The sequence below is a fragment of the Dromiciops gliroides genome, chromosome 5, assembly GCF_019393635.1.
Source record: "Dromiciops gliroides isolate mDroGli1 chromosome 5, mDroGli1.pri, whole genome shotgun sequence".
In the NCBI taxonomy this organism is placed as follows: domain Eukaryota; kingdom Metazoa; phylum Chordata; class Mammalia; order Microbiotheria; family Microbiotheriidae; genus Dromiciops; species Dromiciops gliroides.
The window spans coordinates 146205138-146229660 of NC_057865.1; the positions used below are offsets into that span (position 1 = coordinate 146205138).

Consider the following 24523-nt stretch of genomic DNA (forward strand, 5'->3'; position numbering starts at 1 on the left):
CATTTTACAGTTGAGGAAACTAAGAGGTTAAGTGACTTATCTTGGGTCACATAGGTAGTAAGCTTCTGAGGTTAACTTTGAACTCAGATCTTCTTGACTCCAAATGCTGCTCTATGCACTGCACCATCTAGTGGCTCTGTGCAATATAGCTTGGAATTAGGGTAAGAGTTTTGGTAACCACTTAAGGAGAATTGAAAGGAATGATCAAGATGAGGAACTTAGAAGTTGTGCTACCAATGGCATGGATGGGAGCTTCATTGATATCAATAGTAGAAAGATTTTTATGATGTAGGGTCTCTCACCAGTGATGGGTATCTGTCTGTCTGTCTCCGGTCCTGTTGCACAAGTTCACAGTTTGCATCAGCAGAACATTATGGGCAAAGAACTATGCCCAGGTCCTACCTGGACATGGAATAAGTTGGTATGAGCACTTAGGTTTGGGGGTAAGGATAGACATTAAATTGCTTAAAAAGATGTTCATATATTTTGATTGTATCCGTTGGAGTTTATGAGACTCATTAAAACATGGCAAGGGGATGCTGAGGAAAAGTCTACAAGACAAAGTGGAAGAGAATATTAGTCAGTAAACAATTATTAAGTGCCTACTCTGTTCTGGATACTGTCCTGAGTGCTTAGGATACAAATATAGATAAAAACAATAATATCCCTACCCTCAAGAAACTTACAATTTAAAGGGAGAAGACAACACACAAAAATAAGCTTAAATGGGGAGGGGCTAACCAGGGAGAGGCTCATCTACAGACAGTACCTACATGCAAGGGCATGATTTGAACAACGAAGTCCAAAAGCAGCGTGGTTAGTAGAAAATGGAGAGAAGTTTGTGGTGAGCCCCCTCTTTAAGTAGAGTCCTCGGAGCCCACCACCCTATCCTCCCTGACCAGTCAGAGGATCCAATTAGAGGGGCAAAGAATCCTGATAAGATGAGAATACCAAGCATTTTCAATCTTACAGGAGTCACAAGAGAACATGAGGGAAAGAGTTACCGGTAGAACTCTGAAGAGAAATGCAATAGCTGTAAGCCACGGCCAGAAAAGGGAAAGTAAGAAAAGGACAAATGTTATAATAGCTGAGGTGGCTGATATTCTAAATAACAAGACTGGATATGCTCACCTCTATAATTCTCAGATACCTTCAACATCCATGAACACAGACTTTGACTGCAATATTCAGGGCCTATTCTGGGGGGTTAATGTTATCCTAGGCAGTTCTAAGGATCAAGAGTAGGACCTTTGTCTTCATTCTTCTTTCTATTCCCCTCCCCATCCCCACATAAAAGTTGATTTGAAATAACTAGATTGAGGATCATAACTAAATCTATTCCATGAAGAATCTTTTTACTTGTGTAATTTTGCCTTTAGCTTGATCATAGCAGCATGTTAGGAAGGAAGGAAGGAAGGAAGGAAGGAAGGAGGGGGAGAAAGGGAGGAAGGATTTGCCAGGGCTTTAAAAATATTATTTAATTTGCTCCTCAGAATAGCTCTGGGAGGGGCAGCTAGGTGGCACAGTGGATAGAGTACCAGCCCTGGAGTCAGAAGGACTTGAGTTCAAATGCGGCCTCAGACACTTAACACTTACTAGCTGTGTGACTCTGGGCAAGTCACTTAACCCCAATTGCCTCACCAAAAAAAAAAAAGAATAGCTCTGGGAGGTAGGTGAAAGTATCATCCCCATTTTACACTTAAGGAAACGAAAGCACAGCACTGTTCCTTTGTCTCCTTGATAACTGTGGAGCATTTGCTCCTCCTCTTGCTGTGGCACACTGACCTAAAAGGAGAGCCTAAGAGTTGTGGGGAAGGTTTTATATCAGATCCATGTGCCCCTAGATAAAAAGCAGCCTTTGTTAGAGATAAAGAACAAGTGTGAGGAGGGTCTGCTGTGTGCTTGATTCATCCTAAGCTCATGCATGTGCTCACTCACTGATGGAAAGACTAGGTCTTAACTGAGTTAGGTGATTATCAGGTCCCCTGACCAACCTACCACCATCTAGGACCTATAATTTGCATACATGTCTGAGGAAATGGAATTTGGAATTTCCTGCTCTGCTCTGGAGGTTGCTCCTTCAGAGGTGGGATTGGATCATCAAGGGTCCATTCCAAGGCACTGACATTACCTTTTTTTCTAAGGCAAAAACAGTCCATGCTGAGTACCCTTCTGTGAAGGAAAAGAATTCCAAGCACTTCTCCACCCCTTCTTCCTTCCTCCCACTTCTTCACACATCATCTTCTTTCCCAAGCCACACTGTGTGTCTAAGTATTGCTTCATTGGTATCTTTCAGGTTGGAAAAAATAGCAGTGTAGCTTTGTCACAATCCAGTCCTTCAAGCACACCCAGCCTGGCACACAACCGACAGGTGAGTGGTTTCAGTCCGAGCACTTTAATGCTTCCTCAAACACTTGCTGCAGGATGTAATCCCATGAAAGCTGGAGTGTCATGTTAGGAGAGTGCACAGTATAGAAGGGAGTCCTTACAAGAACCACGGAGTGTTCTTGGAATCTCAAAGGATGAGTTATTTATTCTTGGGCAAAGGGATGAGAACAGTATCTTTTTTGGGGGGGGGGGCAAGGCAGTTGGGGTTAAGTGACTTGCCCAAGGTCACACAGCTAGTTAAGTGTCAAGTGTCTGAGGCTGGATTTGAACTCAGGTCCTCCTGAATCCAGGGCCAGTGCTCTATCCACTGCGCCACCTAGCTGCCCCACAAAATACCTATCTTTAACACAAAAAAGATGACTTATTTAGACCATTCAATCACCTCCATTTCCAAATATATTTGTCCCTCTTCCTTTCTTTAGAGAACCCAGCCCCTTCCACAAAGAATAAAAGAGAAAAAAACCAGTTCAGCAAAACTAACCAAAACACAAACCAAGTGTAACCAGTTTTCCACTCCCATGGTCTTGTTTTTATATCACCTCCATTTCCAAATATTCTGTCCCCCTCCCCCTTTAAAGAGTCCTTCCCCTATAACAAAGACAGTTTAAAAAGAAAGGGGAAAAAAAAGCATCTCAGCAAAACTGACCAACGCATAGACCAAGTGGGACCATATATTCAGTGTTCCACACCCTCTATAAAAAACGGAGAGATGTCCATTTTCCCTTCTCTTCTCAAAGGCCAAACTTGATCATTATAATTATATCGTGTTTAGTTTTGTTTTTAGAAAAGAAAGATCCTAAAACAACATTTGTTGCATTCTTTAAAAAATAATAATTAAACACATGCTAGACAGCACTTTGGGAAGGAAAAGGGGAGTGAACATGACAGTGTAGAAGACCACGGCTCCAGAATGACTAGGAGCCACTATGTTACATGAAACACAGTGAGTTCTTTTCAAAAAGATTTTTTTTTCCCAAAAAGAATTTAAATTTAGGGTCAGGACTTTTGTTAAGGACTTCACTGGATCATTTCCTTGCTGTCTCTGTAGTGGAAATAGTGGAATGTCACAGTGTACGGACTGTTAGGGAAGCGGGGAGTTGGAACTTTGCAAGCACTAGCCATTCTTTGTGTGTGTGTGTGTGTGTGTTTTAAAGTATTTTAGACTTTTATTTATTTATTTACTTACTTCATTTATTTATTTATTTATTTTGCGGAGCAATGGGGGTTAAGTGACTTGCCCAGGGTCACACAGCTAGTAAGTGTCTGAGGCCGCATTTGAACTCAGGTACTCCTGAATCCAGGGCCGGTGCTTTATCTACTGCGCCACCTAGCTGCCCCTAGCACTAGCCATTCTAAACTCATAGCTTGCTTTGGGGTGCCCGTGGGGATGTTTCACCCAGAGTGACATCCACCAGGCCTGGCCTAACCCAAGATCTCCTTCCAGTTTCCAAACTATCAAGATTTAAAGGTATATCAAGAGCAGACTGACTTTTCTGTTTGTAATCTCGGCACTTAGTGTGGCACTTTGTACTGGAAAGCCACTTAATAAATGCTTTTTCATTCATTCAAATTCCCGGTTCCTTGGGAAGGCCGTGGACTCTGGCCACTATACTAAAGATACTCTGCTTAAGGCTGGTACTCTTTGGAAATGCCTTTTCATCCAGTAGCCTGACCTGGAATAAGACCATGCGAAACTGAATTTGCACCCCCTCAGAGAAAGGAATCTCAAACTGGAATATACAAACTACTTATCTCATAGTGTTGTGAGCAAAGCACTTTGTAAAACCTGTAAGTGCTGTAAAAATGGGAGTTATCATTGTTGTTTGTTGCTGCTTCTGTTATTATTATTATTATTTATTTGTTGTTATTGTTGCAGTTTTGAAACAGGCTTTGCTATTCTTTTCTTTCCTAGAAGACAGCAAACCGAACGGGAAGAATAAGAACTCTCCCATAATGAGGAAAGAAACCAACCTTGGATGTCCAATCCCCAGCCACCCTATCCCACCACAGGTGTTAGGGGGTTGGGAGGGGTGGGGTGGGAAGTAATGGGAGGAGAGGTGAGTGTCTCTGCCCTACCTTTGTAAAAACAATTGAAGGTTTACAAAAAAGGTGAAAGAAGAAAAAGTGAATTTGCTATTTCCTGAAAGCCGGAATCGCGATTTCAGTTGTTTTTGTTGATTTAGCTTCACTCCTTCTCTGGCTTCTGGTGTTGCACCGCACCATCAGCTTGTTAAAATAATTCAGAGCAGACACTCCAGAACCTCGGTTCCTGGTTGGCATCTTCCTTAACTCTTGAAGCTCTCACACGTACACTACTTCTTTTTTTGTTTCTGTTTTTGTTTTCCTCCTCATTCCCTCACACCTCCCATTACTCTATGTCCAACCTTGTCACTTTGGAGGGAGCTGGGTCTCAACTCGCTCCTGTAATATAGTGAATGACGGGGGACACTCTGTTTGTGAGGGATCTGGGCCACAGACCCAGTGCACAGGGAGCAGGTAGGAATGAGAGGTTGTGTGAAGCTCTCGTTAATCAGGGTTTAAGCTGCCCACTGGGGCATGAGCCAAATGCTGAGGGCAAAACTAGGTATTTCGGTATCAGCCACACCAATGTTTCAGGAGAGTTGCTACCAACTTGATGATTTGCCCAACATCATTATCTAGGTGTGCGGTTAGGAAAGGATAGTTTTGGAAGGTGTAATCAAGGGCTTCTTTCAGAGTAGAAGGAGAAGGGAGTTAAGTATTGAGGGCAATTGGGGACAGATGGTCTGAGACAGCAAAGCAGGATACCATTAAGGGGATGACACATCACATCCCACATTGCTAAAGTTGAGGCACATGTTGGGGAGAACTGCTCAAAGATGCCTGCGCCACAGCTTGCCCCCACCAACTTGACTATGATAATTCTGAATTTTTTTAGGAGCCTATCTCTTCCTCTGCCTTCCACTCTGGAAAAGCCCATACTTAGTGTCCAATATGCAAGAACCCAAAGTTGTAGGAACCAAAATAGAAAGGAACCCAATGGGGAGAGACACAGAAGCAACTTCAGGAAGGGGCAGGGTTCCTGCATGCTGCTAAAGTTTTTCTGAGTTTTCCACTGTATCCCTCACCTGCATCAGGTGGAAAAAAAAAACAAAACTAACCACAAGGAGGAAAGAGAAGTCTCCCTAGGGAAGGCACCTGAGAAGGAGGGGTCAGTACCACTTCAATACCCTTTATGGACAAACACAAGCATTTCTCAGCCAACTTCCATTCAGACATAGATCTGTGAACCCCTAGGCCACAGGGGGACCCACAGGAGGCACCACAAGACTACCAAATATGCACGTCCTTCTGACTTACCCCAAATGGCCAGATATTGCTTGACACTCCTCCAAAGCTCAGTGCTCACCAGCCTTAATATGGCCAGGTTATTCCTGTGACCCCTGGGGCAATGTAATAATAGCATCCCACTATATAGGAAAAGAGCCAGTGTGTTAGAGGGAAAGTGAAGCTCATGAGAATGTGCTGACTGGAATTGGGGAAGAGAGTCAGGAGATGTAAGGTCCAGTGGAATAGGAATTGTCCCTAGGGGCCAGTGGGTAATCATAGTGCCCTGAAGAAATTCAGAGTCTTGAATTAGGATTTCTTGGTATTGATAATAAATTTAGTTAATAAAATAGATGTTTGCTCATTTCTTTAATATTAGACTAATTTGGGGGAATTAAGGACTAGAAATGCTATGAAGTCTCTGTTACCAAATTAGACATTAATAACAGCCGAACCTGGGCACAAACACGTCCCCTGAATTCTTCCTTCACCTTCCCATCCCCGCCCCCCCACCCAATGATACTACTACTGTTGGGCTTCATCACACAACTGGAATTTGCAAAGATAAAAGGCAAACCAATTCGTTTGCATCAATGGAATTGCACTGACAGTGTTTCTTATAGGATTACTAAATTTTTTATATATAAAATAAAGATTTTTTAATCAGGAGTTGATAATAGGTACAGGACATTAGTACAGAGGATTTCATTTTTATTTCTACAGTGTTAAAAGTGCACTTATATGCTGGTTTAATTATGTCTTGGAGAAAAAGAAGAGACTGCAAATAGAAGGGAGATTGTTACTTTTTTCTTTTTTTAAAAAAAAGGCTTAAGACAGATTTTAAGACTTATAAATGTTTAAGCAATTATAATAAACAAGGCTAGACCCTTTGAAAAAGTTTAGAAAATATTCTTAAAATAAATTTTTATAGTGTTAATTTTGTAATAATTTATGTTTTACTATATTACAGAGCTAACTGACCAGAATAGTTTCAGAAACAATATGAAACTTAGGAAAGTTTAAGCAATGTTTATATTTTTAAAATGTTCTTTGAATTATGTTTTTATTGTACATTTCTTCAGATTGAAAAGTGTGTACATATCTTTGTTATTTTTGCACAATTTTTTTGTCTTGTTCAGTTTTAGGAGCAGAAGTCTGTTTTTTTATAATTTATTTTAAGTTGTAAAATTTGCAGGAGTTCTTGTTTTTTTTTTTTTTAAATCTCAACAACAAAGTAACCCTCTGTGATTAATGGACTGTTGCTACTTCTGGAGGGAAAGCAAAGGTTGTGAGATTCAGTGGCTGCTTCTGAGAAAGAAATTCTTGACAGTGACTAAAGGAGCAATTAATTACCAGTAGTTTGACCGCATTTTTAGCTCTTTCCACACATCTTTTCATTGGGAAGCTGGAATGTTGAGATTCTCCATCAAAAGCTGCTTACATTTGTCAACTGGCTCAGAATTAAGTGATGGCATTTCTGGAAAACTGAGCATCCTGAAAACCCACGGTATTTCTTCCTTCACAACAGATCAGTGGTTTATGTCCTAATATGTTAAGATGCTCAGCCTGAAAAAAGAAATGGAAAGAAAACATTTTCTTTTGGGTTCTTAATGGAGTTAAACTGGACCAGCCTGTAAAGCATTATTGTGTAGCATCCATTCAACCATTATTTTTCCACCAACATTCATCAACTTTCTTCAGCCCATCTGTCACTGCGCGCCCCAGTCACCTCCACCTCCATTTGCCTGAAGATCTTGTGATTTGTCTCCAGCAATAGAGGCTCCGAAGCTTTGGTTGTTCCACATACGCAATGCATAGACCTGTCAGCCATAAAAAAAAAAAAAAAGCGACTTGGATAACTTGTATGCCTTCTTTTGTATCAATGTACCAATTGTAAATAATGCTGATCAACCTTTGTAGAGAATAGTTTATACAGCATATTCTATTATTGCTGATTCTCAGTGAACTATTGTTTTAAAAAAAAGAAAAAAAAAGAAATTTTTCTATTTACACCTTATATTTTGTTATGCTGTCAACCCATGGCACTTTAACAAAACTCTGTGGGTTTTGCATAGCTGGTCAGTCATGGGGTATATTAAATACTGTTGTTGCACAGAAAAGAATTTGCACCTGCTCTATTGTGCTTTCCTACTACAGATTTTAGAACCTTTTCCAGAAGACTTTTGAAGAAAGCATGTCCAATCATTCAAAAAAAAAATTATATGCCATACTTGTAGAGTGGATTTCTTTTCTACGATCCATATTTTGTAACACTAAGTATTTCCATTCTTTGTCCCGCACCTTTATGTATTAGCACTATCAGATAGAATTCATTCCATGCTTGTGATAATTGTAAGCAGAATAAATGTCTAAAGTAGGTGTAAATAGTAAATTCTATGGCTTACAGTTTAAAAAAAAAAAAAAAGGAAAAACAGAACAAACATGTATCTGATTGATACTGCCATGGTTCATCACCGGGCCTGGAGATATTCTCTAGTGAGCGATTGTATTTTTTGTTTTGGGGCTTTGTTTTTTTGTTTTTGGGTTTTTTTGGCTTTTTTTTTTGTAACATGGCTTTGTAAATAAAATAATTTATATGTTTGTAAGAAAAATGTGCTATTGTTATTTATTTTTATATAAATTAGACATAACTGATGCTGTTGTTCTTCCAAAAGCCCTTTTTATTAGTCCTTGTAGATTTGGGTTTGTCTTTTCCTGCTCTGAAGTAGCAACCCACAATTCTGCAAGAGAAACCAACTAAAAAGACAAAGAAAATGAAGTATAGCCTTTCCAAATGGGAAAGTTGTCTGTTTCTGACCTCTTTCCTAGTGAAACTAAATCTAACCATTTTATTGCATCAGGATCAAATAAGAATGTATAAATTTCTCCAGAAATTATAAGACCATGGATTTGGGCCTAGAAGGGACCTACCTCCTAGGGCTTCTTGTCTCATTCTCTCATTTATGTAATGAAAAACTGAGACCAGAGAGATGAAGTTATTTCTTGGTCACACATGTAGTAAAACTGGAATCTGAACCCAGGCCTTCTTGACTCCAAGCCCTGTGCTCATTCCACTGCCCCACTTTGATGCTCAGCACAAACTAATAGTTGTAGTTGAAGTTATAGCTTACTTAGGCAAGAGAACCCTTGGGAAAATCTAAGTCCCTAAAATGTCTTTAACCTTCACCCCAAGAGATACCTAACCCTGGGATTTATCAGCTCCAATACTGAATATGCTGCAGCAGAGAATATTGATGAACCTCTTACCAGCTTTTCTATTACTGCTCCAAATTCCTTGAGACATCATGGCTAATTAATGTCCATGTCCCCTACTTGTGAGATCTTGTGAAAAATCATGAACCTTAATAGCAAAAACTACATTGGATTCCTATTGTAATCTGAGCCTCCCAGTGAGAGCCTTTGTACAACACTGAAGGTGGAAGTCCAGAAAAAACCAAATCGAACACAGAAAGATGGTATTTTAACCTAGGTCTATCCCTTAAATGACTTAAAGTAATGATGTCTTACGTGAGTCATCTAAAATAATTCAGTTCTGATGTGTGTGTGGGGGGGGGTTCCCCTCCTGATTGTGACTTCCTGAGGGGGATGTGTATTTAAGTTCTAAAGAAATGTGATTTCATAGGTTTGATTACTTCTCGGCTACTACAGAGTATATAACCCCTGCTTAACTTAGTAGACATCTTCATGAGTGGCTATGAAGTTAAATTTTTTAATCCAAGTCCACATTTATCTATATTACATTTCATCTTGTCAAATTTGGCCCACTGTTCTAGCTTGTTGATGTCTTTTTGAATCCTGGCATACATCTATAACTCCCAGGATTGTGTCATCTGCAGATTTGATAAGCCATCTTTGTCTGCCTCCATCTCATCCATATCATTGATAAAAATGGTCAACAGTGCAGGAATAAGGACAGATTCCCCAAAGCAATCCACTAAGACACTTTCTTCCAAGTTGATGTCATAACATTTCTTTGGTCCTGCCATTCATCCAGTTCTGAATCCACTCTATGCTACTCCTAATCCATTTGTCTCCATCTTGTCCAAAAGAACAAGATGAGAGGGTTTGTCATGCCCTTTGCTGAAAGGTGAGTAAAACTGTATCCACAGCATTTTCCTGATCTACCTGTCTGAGAAGCCTGTCAAAAACAGAAATGGTTAAAATGATCATTTTAAATGAAACTATGCAGACTCTTTAACACTATTTCCCTTTTCTAGATGTTCACAAACCATGGCTTTTCTTGAATTTTGCCCAGACTTGCTGGTCTTGGTAACAAGCACCATAGCTTCCAGTCTTCCCTTGTTCAACAGTCAAACACTTGCTCTTCTCCAGTCCTGTGGCATCACGTTAATTTTTTTTTTTTCAAAAATCACACCAGTCAGGCAACAAGAATTTACTGAGTACTTATCATGTTCCAGAAACTGCTAAATGCTGGGAATACAAATGCAAACAGTTTTTTAGTACCCTGGGGTGTAGCTCATTCAAGCCAAGTCATTTGAACTTGTCAAGGCCACAAAGTTACTCTCTTACTATTTACTTCCTTACCATGGATTTATATTCTCCAAATAAGCATTTTTATTCTGTCCTTTAAAGGTCATATGCCCTTACTGAAAAAACCAAAATAAAATCAGCATTGAGCAGTTCAGTCTTTTGGTCTTTGTTCTTGATCATGATCCCCTCAACTCCCAATGGTACTCCGGTGTTTTTGTTATCATTTATCACCAATCTCATATAAGATCCTTAAGTAAACATGTCAGACATTTGCATTCAACCACTATTATCTGCCCCATGTGTGTTTTAAATCTAAGTTCATCAATAAGTGCCCTCTACCTTCATATCAAGTCCTTTCATACAGTTTCCTGCTTCTTTTTTGGAACTGCTTTTCCTTACGTCTAAAAAACATTATTCTGGGGCATCTCCAATCCCTCCTGTGCTGACTTCCTCTAGAGAATTTAAGTTCATGGAATCTTCATTCTCTGAATCCATTCAAATCTGCTTTCCTCAAATCTAGAGTGCATGTCAGCATATGCTCTGCTTTCCTTTCCTCCTCTATCATGAATCTAAAAGTGAAGTGGTCATTTTGCCCCTAAAGTTACCATCATTTCAATTTTAGCCCCCAGTTCCCCTTTCTGTTTTCTACACATTTAGAAGGATGAAATTATTGTCAAGATAAACCAAGAATTGAGTAGATGCTCTGCTTTTGATATAGACAAAGGTCCAAAAGATATAGAGAAAACCAACATCCCTTATCATTACTTTGTCATTTTCCACTCCAAGCTTTATGATCTGATTTCTGAATTTATCCATTTCTTTCTATCCAAGTGATATGGTATATTCTTTTCCAAAAAAAAATATTGTTTTTTACCATGCTTTCCTCTTCCCGTTCCTGGATTTCCTCATGTGAATATAATTTTTAATATGCAATGCTACTACACTAGCTCTTTTATCTATTCTGTTCTTTGTTAATAAGTTATACCCTTTCAGAGCCATAGTCTAAGTCATGAGACCCATCCCACTAAATCTTAGTGATATAAGGGGGACTCTGGGTATGGAATATTACATATATTGTCAGATATGGTTGGTATATTGGTTGGTTTTGCTGAATGTTTTTTTTTTCTTTTTAATTTTTGTTAGAAGTATACTACAAGAAGTTCCCCCTACTAAGGCAGGGGAAAGAGAAAGGAAATATACAGAAATGCACTCAATGTATTAAAAAAAAAAAGCAGACCAGCAAAAATAAGATTCATTTTTTAAAAAATGTTTTTCATCTCTATATAGACAAATTGTTTCCTTGCAGTAAGATCACTAATCTAATGTATTTAATATCCATACTTTCTATATGTGAGAGGCAGTGTAGAATAGTGGATAGAGTCAGGAAGAACTGGATTCCAGGCCCTATTACTTACTGGCTGTGTGACCCTACCCAAGTCACTTAACCTTTCAGTGTCCCCAGACAATTCTTTTTAAAGCTGTAAATTGTGGAGCAAGTGCCAATCTTCATTGGTTGAGAAAATTTTCTTGCCAGAAGGTCCCTACAAAAATTAAGCCAGTCAAAAAAGAAAACTATGTGCAGACATCCCAGGCCATGGGTTTTTATCACTCATTCTTTTCTTGGATTTTTGTCTCCAAATTACAGAGATTCCCTCCCTCATGCTATTCCTCTTCCTTCATTGCAGTTGCCTACTCTCTGTTGTATCTTGCTTGCTAGATAGAAGCAGTAGTTTTCATTCCCACTATCCCTCTTCAGTTCAAAGTCCTCTCAGTTTGCATCATGTGGGCAAAAATATATGTGTGTATGTGTGTGCATATGTACATATATGTGTATATGTATATATAAAATATATGTATATATATTTTTAAAACCTTCTTATTAAAATGCACATGTTGAGTCGGGGAACCCTTTCATGAAATACATTAGCATGGATCAGTTTATTAGATTAGTTGTTAACCGAGTAGAAAATAAGAAAATAATCAGGGGATAGACAATATGACAGATATTTCTTTCCCCTGGGGAAGAAGGGATGGCTAGAGGTGTAAAGCAGAGGGGATCCTAAACAACCAAAGACCAATTCAACAACTATTTATTAAGTGCCTACTAACTGCAGTGGCAAACAAAAGCAAAGCAAATACCTGATGATTTGAGGAGGAAGAAGGCTCTCTAATAACTAGTGAAACCAGGAAAGGCTTACTTAAGAGGTGGCACTTGAGCTGAACCTTAAAAAAGACTAAGGAAGTAGTCTAAGAGCCAGAGGAGGTTGTGCACTGGAGGTATGTGGGACAGCCTGGGCAAAGCTGGCCTTGGGGAAGAACAGCGAGAGGACTAGTTAGGCTAATGTGGTAGGTGTGAAGGGCAGTGAGGGAAAATAAGTCTGGAAGGATAGGGTGAAGATTTTTAAGGAGGGAGAATTACACAGTCAGTCATGGGCTTATGGGATTATTACTTTGACACACAGCTTTGGTAGAGTGGATTGGAAAGTAGATCGTAGGACCAAAGATTTAGAGCTAGAAGGGATGTTCAAAGTCTTTTAGTCCAACTTCCTCATTTTACAGAAGAGGAAACTGAGGTCCAGAGAAGTTAAGAAAAAGAATAGAAGCAGGGTCACCAATTAGTTGATGATCAGAATAATTCAGGCAAGAGGTGATATAATAATGTAACAGCCCTGGGAACTAAAGGTGAGGAAACACCTAAGACAAATTTCACCTACTTTGCCATTTTGCCCAGAGTCTATCCAATAAGTTAGTATTTTCCCTGTTTTGTATAATGGAAAACCAGCAGAACAAGATTTGAAAGAACTTGTCCAGAAACTACAAATAGCAATATAGAATTGTTGTGGGGGGGGGGGGAATTAGGAGGAAGACGATAGTATTACTAGGTATCTGTTTTCTTTTCTTTGTTTATAAAGATGAATGTTTTATGGATGTCCTTTGTTTTTGTAGCAGTCATTTGCCATCCCTTTCCCCTATCTGCTGATCCCTTGCAACAAAAACAGTCAGCAAGCATTTATTAAACACTTAATATGTGCCAGGCATTGTGTACAAACAAGCCAGAAAGTCTGACAGAATATGTAACATTCTGAAACCATCATACCCCACCTCTCCAAGGAAAAGAGAGAGAAGTACTTCTCCTCATCCATTCTCTAGGGCCAAGAACAGATCACAATTACTCAGCATTCAACTCCATTTTAGTTTGCTTTTCATGTGCATTGTTGTAGCTATTGTGCATATTGTTTTCCTGCTTCTGCTTACTTCACTGCATTAATTGATGAATCTCTCCATGTTTCTTCATTTTTATCAGTTCTTAGGGTACAATAATATGCCATCATATAAATATATCACAGTGCATTCATTGATTCTCCGATCAATGGGAACCTACTTTGCATCCAATTTTTTTGCTACCACAAGAAGTGTTTCTAGGAATGTCAGTATATACAAAGTCTTCCCTTTTGTCCTTGGCCTCTTTGGGGTATATGCCTAACAGTGGAAACTCTGGGTGTAGAGAGATGCAATCAACAACCACATGAAAGTACGCCAAATAACTAATAGTAAGACAAACACAAATGAAAACAACTCTGTAGTTTCACCTCATACCCAGCAGATTAGCAAAGATGACCGAAAAGATGGAAGCAGTCAGTGTTGGCAGTAATGCAGAAAGGCAGTCACATGGATAGTTAATGGCTCTGTGAATTAGTCTGACTTTTCTGGAAAACAATTTGAAATGATAGGAGAAGAGCCAGAGGCGCCTTTTCACCCACTGATTCCCTGATAGTGTTTGAGTAATGTTAAAGCATTTCATGACATATTATCCTAAAAATTGTTCTACTATGAACTAGCGGGTGCATTGAACTCCTCAAAATCTGTTTCTCCTTCAATATAACTAGTTACAGAATTTTAGAGATTGAAAGGATCGACTCTCTTCGTTTTATAAATGAGAAAACCCAGGTCTAGAACAGATCCAAAAGCTAGTCAGTGGCTGAGCTGGGACTAGAACTCAGGGGTCTTGACTTCTCTTCCAGTGTTTTTTCTCCTCCATCACCTGGTCTCCTGCAGAAGTAATCTAACCTCTACTTACAGATTCTTCTTTGTAGGTTATTATCTCTAAGTGTTTCTATGAAGATATTTTTAAAAATATAATTTGCCTATCACTTGGTTGGTTCACTCCGATTTCAGTAACATCTACAATTTCTGTGCTTTACTATTTCTATGCATCCAATAGAATGTAAGCTCTGTGAGGGCAGGGACTGTTTTGTTTTTGTCTTTGTATCTCCCAGGACCTAGCACAGTGCCTGGCACAAAGTAGGCACTTAATAAATGTTTGTTGGATTGAATTGAATTGGATTGAGAACTTTTTTTTTTCCCATTAGGCAACTCTACGATGTCCTTTATACCAGAAAAGTGAATGAGATTAAAAGTTAGGTGGTTAAAAAAAAAAAACAAACGGCTAGGGGGCAGCTAGGGGCCACAGTGGGTAGAGCACTGGCCCTGGATTCAGGAGGACCTGAGTTCAAATCTGGCCTCAGACACTTGACACTTTCTAGCTGGGCAAGTCACTTAAACCACATTGCCCTGCAAAACAAACAAACAAAAAGGGCTAAAAGATTTTACAATCAAGTCAGTCTTGACTCTTTCTTAGAACCACAATGTGAAGCTGCCGCCTAAATTGGGATTTCAGAGTTTTGGAGAAAGATTAAAAAATACAGGCACCAATCTTGTTATTGTAATGCCTAGTCTAATCATCACTCTATTGTCCTTTATACAAGCTACATGTTTAAGTTTTCTAGCTATCCAGAGGATGTATTAGCTCAAAATCAAAAAGCAAATACAGTGATAACAAGAGATCCTCTCTACCCCACCCAACCTCCACACACCTGGAATACTTTCCATCCCAAGTTACCGAACCACCACAGAAGGACAAAGGCAGAAAACAACTGTAGCCATGTGAACTTGCAAGAAGGGGCACATACACATCAAGAATTGGTGTGTCAGGGGCAGCTAGGTGGTACAGTGAATAAAGCACCTGCCCTAGATTCAGGAGGACCTGAATTCAAATCCGGCGTCAGACATTTGACACTTACTAGCTATGTGACCCTGGGCAAGTCACTTAACCTTCTTTGCCCCACCAAAAAAAAAGAATTGGTGTGTCCAGGGCAATTCACATGTCTGGCCCTTGTGCTGTTCTGTCTGGCATTAAATCTCTGCTCTCCATCACATTGTCCCTACTCAGCAGCTACTGGGCACTGGCCACACAATTGCTGAGCTGCTCTCTGGTACCATCTACTGAATTCTAGTTACCTCTATTGAGACGCAATTGCTGGTAAGCCTCTCCCTAATGAGGGCAGGCAGACACTCTTACAGTGCATAGTCCAGGGCATGAACATTTCATGTAGCCAAGGAACCACAAACACTGCCACCTTCCAGTCTGTGTCTATTCTGTGTCTTTCCTTGGTTCTAGACAACCAAGGAAAAGTGGAGAACATTCCTTGTAACTCCCTGTAAAATCTCTCCTTGCTAGCCCATGCTCCCAAAACCCATTTTGAGGCCTGCCATAAAAAATACAGCACAGGGGGTCGCTAGGTGGCACAGTGGATGAAGCACTGGCCTTGGATTCAGGAGGACCTGAGTTCACATCCGGCCTCAGACACTTGACACTTACTAGCTGTGTGACCCTGGGCAAGTCACTTAACCCTCATTGCCCCACCAAAAAAAAAAAAAATTTTAAAGCAATTTCATATGCTTGGGGTAGACATCCCTCTAACTCATCGATGGATCCATCAATTACCCTCAACTTGATTTTAGCTTGTCTGTCCAGATGGTTTACCAGGGTGTGGCTGGTGTGTGTGCTACAGCTTCTTGAAGCCATGGGTGAGAGTTGGGTGGCAGGTGGACACCAGAGGTAGGTGAGCAGCCCTGAAGAGGGCTCAGCAAGCCCTCACAGCAGAGGCATGAGTCTTCCCTGAACACCCCTATTTGTGCATAATTAGGGGGTTGGACAAGATAGTTTCTAAGGTCCCTTCAAGTATTAATACCCCTAGGCTTATATGCAACTATTTTTTTGTTTCCAGTGAGAAGAAATGAAAAAAAATGGGCTTAAATTCCATGGTGATGGATTCATGTTAGAGGTAAGGAAGCCCTTCCTGATGAAACTAAACATTGGCCTGGATTACAGAAGATCATTCATTTCATCATTTCCTTCCCTGGAGGGCTTTAAAAATGGAATGAAATTCACAACTGTCTGGGTTGGTTTAAGCATAGCACTGCTTAACGTTCTATAATTAGTCCCTCTGAGAAATTTTCCATCTGTCACTGTTCACTAGTAAAATTTGTTTTGGATAAACTGTGTTGAGTTTAGAATTTAAGCTACACTGAAAATCTTGGGTTTATAATAGAGTTGTAGGTAGAACCTTAGAGCTTGGGGTTTTCTTCAAAAAGTGGTCTGGGGGCAGCTAGATGGATAAAGCACTGACCCTAGATTCAGGAGGACCTGAGTTCAAAGCTGACCTCAGATACTTGACACTTACTAGCTGTGTGACCCTGGGCAAGTCACTTAACCCTCATTGCCCCGCCCCCCCCCAAAAAAAAAGTGGTCTGGCATTTCCTCCACCAGCTCATTTTAGAGATAATGAAACTAAGACAAACAGGGTTAAGCGACTTACCTGGGGTCACCCAGCTAGTGTCTAAGGTTGGATTTGAACTCATGAAGATGAGATCTTCAAGGTTTTCTAGTCTATCCCCTCAGTTTATAGATGAGGAAGATGAGTCTCAAAGAGGTGAAATGGCTCTCCCAAGATACTATAGCTAATTAAATTAGTGATTAAATTAGAACTAGAACCAAGGTCTCTTGTCTCCCAATTCAATATATTTTTTACTTATTTGTTTCTTTTGCTTTCTTTAAAAATTTTTTTCCTGAGAAGTATCCAGTTAATCAGTCAACAAGCATTTATTGAGTTCTCACTATGTAGTAGGCAGCTAGCAGTAGAAAACAAATTAGTACAGACTTCTAGCCAAGATGGCTGCCTAAACAACAGTAAAACAGCAAGCGTCTACGTACACACTTAGCAAAAACCTGAAATCTGCACAGACTGAATAATGATCAAGAAATCCAGTGAGGGGGCAGCTAGGTGGCGCAGTGGATGAAGCACCAGCCCTGGATTCAGGAGGACCTGAGTTCAAATCCGGCCTCAGACACTTGACACATACTAGCTGTGTGACCCTGGGCAAGTCACTTAACCCCCCATTGCCCCGCCAAAAAAAAAAGAAATCCAGTGTGAAACTACAGATTTTTTTCTACCCAAGAACATTACAAAAAGTCAGCCAGAAGTCTGTAACAGGAAGCTACCAGTAAAAGTCATCATTAGAATAGGCAAACAAGCCTGCAACCTTCCAGTGCTACAAGAGACAGGCCACAGATGCATGTTGCCTGCAGGACTCCATGTCCAGAAGCAGCAAGAGTAGAGGGCTCCCCCTCCCCAAATCCCCAAGTTGATGAAGAACCTACAGCAGAGACCTTAGAGGTCCTGAGGAATGGCAATGACTAGTGTAGGCAAGGCCCCGATCTTGCTTAATTTCTAATAGATATTCATGTAGGTGCTGTATCCATGTTTTTTCTTCCCTTGAGTCTCTGCATGTAGTGGTTACAGAGTCACTCTTTCCTTCCAGACTGGATTGGGGGCTTCACTAGATCTATAGGAATCTTTTTATACTGATCAATGTCTTGTTTGGTTCATTCATTTCTCCAGCTTTAGTTCCCTTGGGGTTTGGTGCCAGCACCAGGCTTTAGTTCCCTTGGGGTTTGGTGCCAGCACCAGGCTTAGACTCTTGCTGCACTTTGGCATGAGGTGGTTGATGCTGTTTGGTCTTGCTCTGGGTCTCCTGGGTCTTGGAGGTTCAAAGCTTTTATCTTTGGGGCCCTCTATGGCATATCAGGACAGAGGTCTGGGGACCTCAGATCCCAAGAGTCTGGGTGTCTTACTTTGAGCACAGCCTTGCCTACACTAGTCAATTGCCTCACCAAAAAAAAAAAAAATCAATGACTCCATGAGACAAGAAGAAATATTAGAATAAGATCAAAACGTTGGAAAAAATAGAAGAAAATGTGAGATATCTGATATTAAAACAACTGATCTGAAAAACAGGTCAATGAGAATTTAAGAAATCACAATTAAAACCACAATTTAGCATGATTTTTTAAAAAAGTTTACCTAGAGAAGCATAAAAAGACAAACAGGAAAAAAAATCATGAGGGATATTAAAAGATTAAACTATTTACATCCCTACATGGGAAGATAATACTTCTAACTCATAAGAGTTTTCTCAGTATTAGGACAGCTGAAAGGAATATACTTAAACAGAGGGCACAGGTATGAATTGAATATGAAGGGATGATATCTGTAAAGCATTTACTTTCTGTTTATTCTTTTTGTGGGGGGACAGGCAGGGTGGGGTGGCTGATGTCTAGGACCAGATTTGGGCTCGGGCATCCTGGGTAAAAATAAAATAAAATTTAAAATTATTTTTTAAAAGTCTAGCTGTATTTCAAGAAATCATAAATGAAAACTGCCAAGATCAATTAGAACCAGAGGGCAAAGTGAATATGCAAGGAACCCATTGTTCACCTCTTAAAAAAACAAAAGAAAAAGAAAAATTCCAGGATTATCAAAGGCAAAAATCAGAGCTTCCAGATCAAAGAAAAAAATACTGCAAGTGTCCAGAAAGAAATAGTTCAGGGGGACTGCGCTCGGTTCTCCAAGCCCTGGGTGGCAGGGTCCTCGGTGTGGGAGAGACCGCCAACGAACCCGGGCACCAGGGGACCAAGTGTGGCGGTGGCCCTGCCTCCTCCTCCTGGCACCTGTGACCAGGTCATGAGCTCAGCCGCATAATGTGCGCCTGCCCGCCAGGGCTCCCACCCAGCCAGGCCCTGGAACCTGGATCATATCATATATGACAATATGCACCTTAGCCTGAAGAAAAGGCACAATGTCCAAGTAACATTAAAAAAAAAGTCTGTGAGCAGATACTCAAAGACCCACCTGGAGATTGAATCAAGTGAGAGTGATCGACTGCTGATTAGCCTACTTCAAGTTAACTGGATTGTAATCACACCTGGATAGCCCTTAAGAAGGTATTGTTCTCAGAAGCTAGACTGTGAACTCAATTTGAGAACACCTTCAAAGCCAATGGATTTGAATGACACCAACCAATCAGCTTGAAGCAGTGTGTAAGGACCGCCTCTGTTCCAGACCTATAAAAAGCTTCCACAATCAGCTTGCTGGAGAGTTCGTGATTGAAGCAGGCTTGTGGCAGAGGACTTGAGGAAGAACCAGACCACGCTGGAATTCTAGGCTAGATAGGCCTTTTCTGAACTTTCTGAACTCCATGTGAATACTTGGTATGCTTTAATAAATGCTTAATGCCCAAAGACTGCTGCTAAAGCTTCTAATTTTGGCGACCACAATTTAGATTTTAAACATCACAGTTTGACAACCACGAAGGGATTGCTGAACCCCTCAACCTTCTGATCTTCACATTGGATAAGCCCAGGGAATCATGCAGTCCTCAGGGCACAGGTTCTGTGATGTGGGGCATCACCCCCTTCTTGGTGAAAATGAGAATTATGATTCCTCATCCTGACCTGAAGCTGACACCACAGACAGAATTTGGTTCATCCGAGATGGCTGTGGGATGGTCTGTGCTGTCATGACATGGCTTCTAGTTGTCTGTGCAGACTTTGTTGTGACTTCTGTCATGTTGCTGCCTTCCAATGACTTTTGGTACTCTGTGATCAACGGTGTTGTTTTTAACTGCTTGGCAGTTCTGGCCCTGTCATCTCATCTGAGGACTATGCTAACTGACCCTGGGGCAGTCCCCAAAGGCAATGCTACTAAAGAGTACATGGAGAGTCTGCAGCTAAAGCCTGGTGAGGTGATCTACAAGTGTCCCAAGTGTTGCTGTGTCAAGCCCAACTGTGCACATCACTGCAGTATTTGTTTTTTGTTTTAAATTAATAAAGTATTTTATTTTTTTCCGTTACATGTAAAGATAGTTCTCAACCTTTGTTTATACAAGCTTTACAATTTCAGATTTTTCTCCCTCCCTCCCCTCCCTCCCCCTTCCCCTAGACAGCAGGTAATCTGATATAGGTTATATATATATATATACACACACACATAATAACATTAATCCTATTTCTGCATTAGTCATGTTATAAGAGAAAAAAAAATCAGAGCAATGATGGAAAACCTCAAAATAGAAAAAAAAAAACAACAGCATCAAAAACAAAAGAAATAGTATGGTTCATTTAGCATCTATACTCCGCAGTTTTTTGTTTTTGTTTTTCCTGGATTTGGAGATCCTCTTCCATCACGAGTTCCCTGGAACTCTTCTGTGCCATTGCATTGGTGAGAAGAATATATATAGTCCATCACAGTAGATCAACACTCAATGTTGAAGTTACTGTGTACAATGTTCTTCTGGTTCCACTGCAGTATTTGTAAGCGATGTATTCGGAAGATGGATCACCACTGCCCATGGGTGAACAGTTGTGTAGGAGAAAAAAATCTGAGGTTTTTTGTGCTCTTTACAATGTATATAGCCCTGTCTTCAGCTGTGATCCTGTGTGGATTTCAGGTTTTTTCCTGTGTCCGTGGGCAGTGGACAGAATGCAGTGATTTTTCTCCACATGTAACTGTAATCCTGCTGATCTTCTTGTGCCTTGAGGGTCTTCTGTTTCTCACTTTCACCACAGTCATGTTTGGCACTCAGATCCACTCAATATGCACCGATGAAATGGAGATTGAAAGACTGAAAAGCGAAAATCCAACTTGGGAATGGAGGCTCCAATGGGAAGGGATGAAGTCTGTTTTGGGGGGCCAGCCTTCAATTCTGTGGATGAACCCTTTCGCAAGGTTTCGACTTAGGAGATTCCTACTGAAGTCAAAGAGAGGTGGTCCGGAGTTTTCTGTGTGAGGCCCACTTTCCCATACTGGAACTGGCAAATGCATTCTAGGATATTTATACGGGGTTTGAAAGCCTATCGACATATAATCTGTGACCAATGGGGACTGAACCAACACAAATCAGTTGCTTGTAGCAAGCAAAATTTTATACATTTATTGTCATGGAGATCACAAATTTTCCAAAATGTTAACTGGATGCTTTAATGACTTTTCAGCCGTACCACTAATGAAAGGCATGTGGCCACACTAAAAAAGTCAAATGTCAAAAAAAAAAAAAAGAAAGAAAGAATTCAAGTACCAAGAAACTAAATCAGGATCACATGAGACCCGCAACAGCAGTGTGCCATCCTACACCAGCTTGGCAAGATCCAGTTGTAAAAAAAAAAAATTCAGGAATCTTGCAAGCTGGTTGTTAAACAAAGTCATTATTAAAATTAAATTCTCTAAATTTGAAATTAAATTATAATAAAAATAAATATAATAAATATTCAAAACTCATAACTTCCTATTAATTTTGCTATATCTTATGATTTCCTAACTTCTGAAGGTTATTTATATCCATTGTATCTGTATGACAGAAATACTATATAATGATTATCTGAACATTAGAACGACTATAAACACAATATTTGGGTTGGGGCTGCTTTACTGTATGTACTATTGGTATTAAGTCAAATCTAATCTGCTCTCTTTGGCCATAGTATCCTTCAAGACAATTGTCTAAGCAGAGACCTATCTTCAGCTCTTGGCCAACTTTTCCTAGTCACAGCAGAAAATAATTCTGTTTTCATCATCCCAAATGGGCTGATGCAATAATTTTTGTTTGAATCTACTCCCACAAGCCACTTGGAAGCTCATCCTGAGGCAGAACACAAGAGCCTATCTGTCTAAGATGTTGTCCTTGATTCATGGATGATGTCCATGGTATGTTACTTGAGATTGTGAAGAGAAAAAACAAAACCCAACTCCAAACCACCAACTACAGAATAGCCAGTCAGTTCTGTTTAGCGTGAAACATTTGGCACATACTATCATTGTTCCACTAGATGGCATCTGGACACTTCTTATTAGCTTCCAAAGATGATTGTTTTCCAGGAATGCTTCCCTCTATGGAATCCAGGATCATTAAGACATCCTTAAAATCTGGGACAATGGCTGCCTTAGAACAGGCTGTGATGGGGAGTTTCAAACACAACCGTTTATTTTTTCAGAAAGAGAAAAAAACAGAGACTTCCTGGGACAAACAAGCAAAATTATATTGGCTGATTTTTCCAAGAAAGATTCTTCCAGTTCTAACCATTTACAAATACCAGGTAGAAATGTTTCATGTCAGTAAGTGTGATTTTCTATAAATAGCAAATTGGCTTGGAGCCAGGAAGGCCTGAGTTCAAGTGTCACCTTTGACACTAGCTAATATGACCCTGGACAGTTCACTTAACTTCCTTCAATCTTGGTTTTCTCATCTGTAATATAAGGATAATAGTAACACTTGTATAACACATGTAGCACATTTTGCTGTTTTGTGTTGTGTTTTTTTTTAGTGAGGCAATTGGGGTTAAGTGACTTGCCCAGGGTCACACAGCTAGTAAGTGTTAAGTGTCTGAGGTCGGATTTGAACTCAGGTCCTCCTGAATCCAGGGCGGGTGCTCTACCCACTGCGCCACCTAGCTGCCCCTGTAGCACACTTTGCAAACCGTAAAGCTAAATAAATATTTGCTAGGCATTGCTATGATTAATTTTGATCTGATCTGATGGACTGATACATGTATACCATATGACAATTTCTTTCATGTGCCAGCGCCTGACAAGTGTAATCGGGAAGGAGGGAAAAGAGGAGGGGAAAGGAAAGAAACGTAAAAGCAAGAAAGTCAGAAACAAAGGAAGATGTAGCTCTGGGACTGTGAGTCAGAAGACCTGAATTTAAATTACTCAGGTCTCAATAAAACCCCACCTCCAGCAAGAAGCCTTTCCCGGTTTCCCTTCATACTGAGCCTTCCCAGTGAGATGACTTCCAGTTTAATCTGGATACGGGGTGCAGCCGTCTCCAAACTATTAACAGTTTTAAGCTACGCTAAGACTTATCGTCTTGTACTGTAAATATGTATCTTGTCGTACATGATTCTTCGAAGGTCGTCTCCCCAGTTAGACGGAGAACACCTGGAGGGCAGGGCGTTTTGTTCAGGTTGGGGGTGGCCTTTCTTAGTATTCCCAACGCTTAGCAGATACGGCAGGTGCTTAATCAATGTTTGCTGACTTGCCTTGAAAGCAAGTCAAGGCTTGGTTGGTAAGCTGGATGACACCTATGAGATGAGGAGGTCCCGGGTGACCTCTAGGGTCAGTCTAGAGCAGCTCAGACGCCCTAGACGCTGCAAGTCCCCGGGGGCAGGGTATGGGATCGACTGGGCGCCGCAGCAAGCCAGCCCCAGACAGGCTTCACAACGTATCAGGCAAGGCAGTGAATACCAGAAATTGTTGCTTGGGCTAACCAACTGTAAGTGATCCTCTCTCATGCGGCCTCAAACTCCAAGCTGCGGGAAGAGTGGGAGACCGCAGCTGAAAGCCGCGGTGAGCAGAAAAAACTGCAGCGCCGCCAGAGGCCGCCCTCCGCCCCACGCAGGCGCACTAGGCACCCAGTGCATCCAATACACCCAGTGTATCCAATGCACCCCGTGCATCTAATGCACCTTCCTCTCAGAGGGTTAGTCCCCAGTCCAGTGTCCCCTCCGGCTCCTGGCCCCCGAGGCCCGGGAGAACCAGAGAAGCTCGGGTCGGCCTCCCTCATCTGCCTGCTGGGCTCTAGGGGTAAGGTCAAAAAGCCATAGAAAGCCAAGATCGACTTCACCGTTGTACCCGGGGCACCTGCTTTCTTTTCCCTAGCTACGGGGCAGAGAAGCGGGGGTGGGGAAGGGAAGGGGGAACACACGTGACCAGAAAAGGCGGGGAAGAAAATCGGGTGGGCGGGGTCAACTGCAAGCGTAAAGAACAATCTGGGAATATAGAATCTTTGCCGCTGCCTCCTGGGCTCCTAGCAACGGCGCGCGTCTTAACAGTTTGACCATGGCTTTTGATTTTCTTACCCGTGGGTTAGTGCTGAACAGTATCCGGGAGCAGGAAGCTCTATTGTATCTGGAAAAACATCGGCTCTTGGACTTGCTGGTCAACCTCACCAGCAGCCTTCTCTTTTACCGGCCAGGTAAAGCAGGTCCCGCTTTGTGCCCCTCCTTCCTTGGACTCGACCCCCTTTTACTATCCATTCCTTGTACTCACTGCCCACTTCGCAATTGAGCTCCTGGACGGTTATAAAGCGGTAGATTGGTCTTGTCAGCCAGTCAAACAAGCATTCATTAAGTGTTTATTGT

At 40.9% G+C, this 24523-nt stretch overlaps 1 protein-coding gene and 1 pseudogene across 1 annotated transcript in view; both read left to right on the plus strand.

Moving 5' to 3' along the window:
- The window catches only part of ATXN7L1 (ataxin 7 like 1), a 280551-nt gene extending 266060 nt beyond the window's left edge, over nucleotides 1-14491 (plus strand). The window contains 2 exon segments of the mRNA XM_043966547.1: nucleotides 2297-2371; nucleotides 4301-14491. Of these exon segments, the coding sequence (XP_043822482.1) occupies nucleotides 2297-2371; nucleotides 4301-4342 (117 nt within the window). The 3' untranslated portion in view covers nucleotides 4343-14491.
- Nucleotides 14492-19755: 5264 nt separating this feature from the next.
- Nucleotides 19756-21174, plus strand: LOC122729570 (annotated as a pseudogene).
- Nucleotides 21175-24523: the final 3349 nt, after the last annotated feature.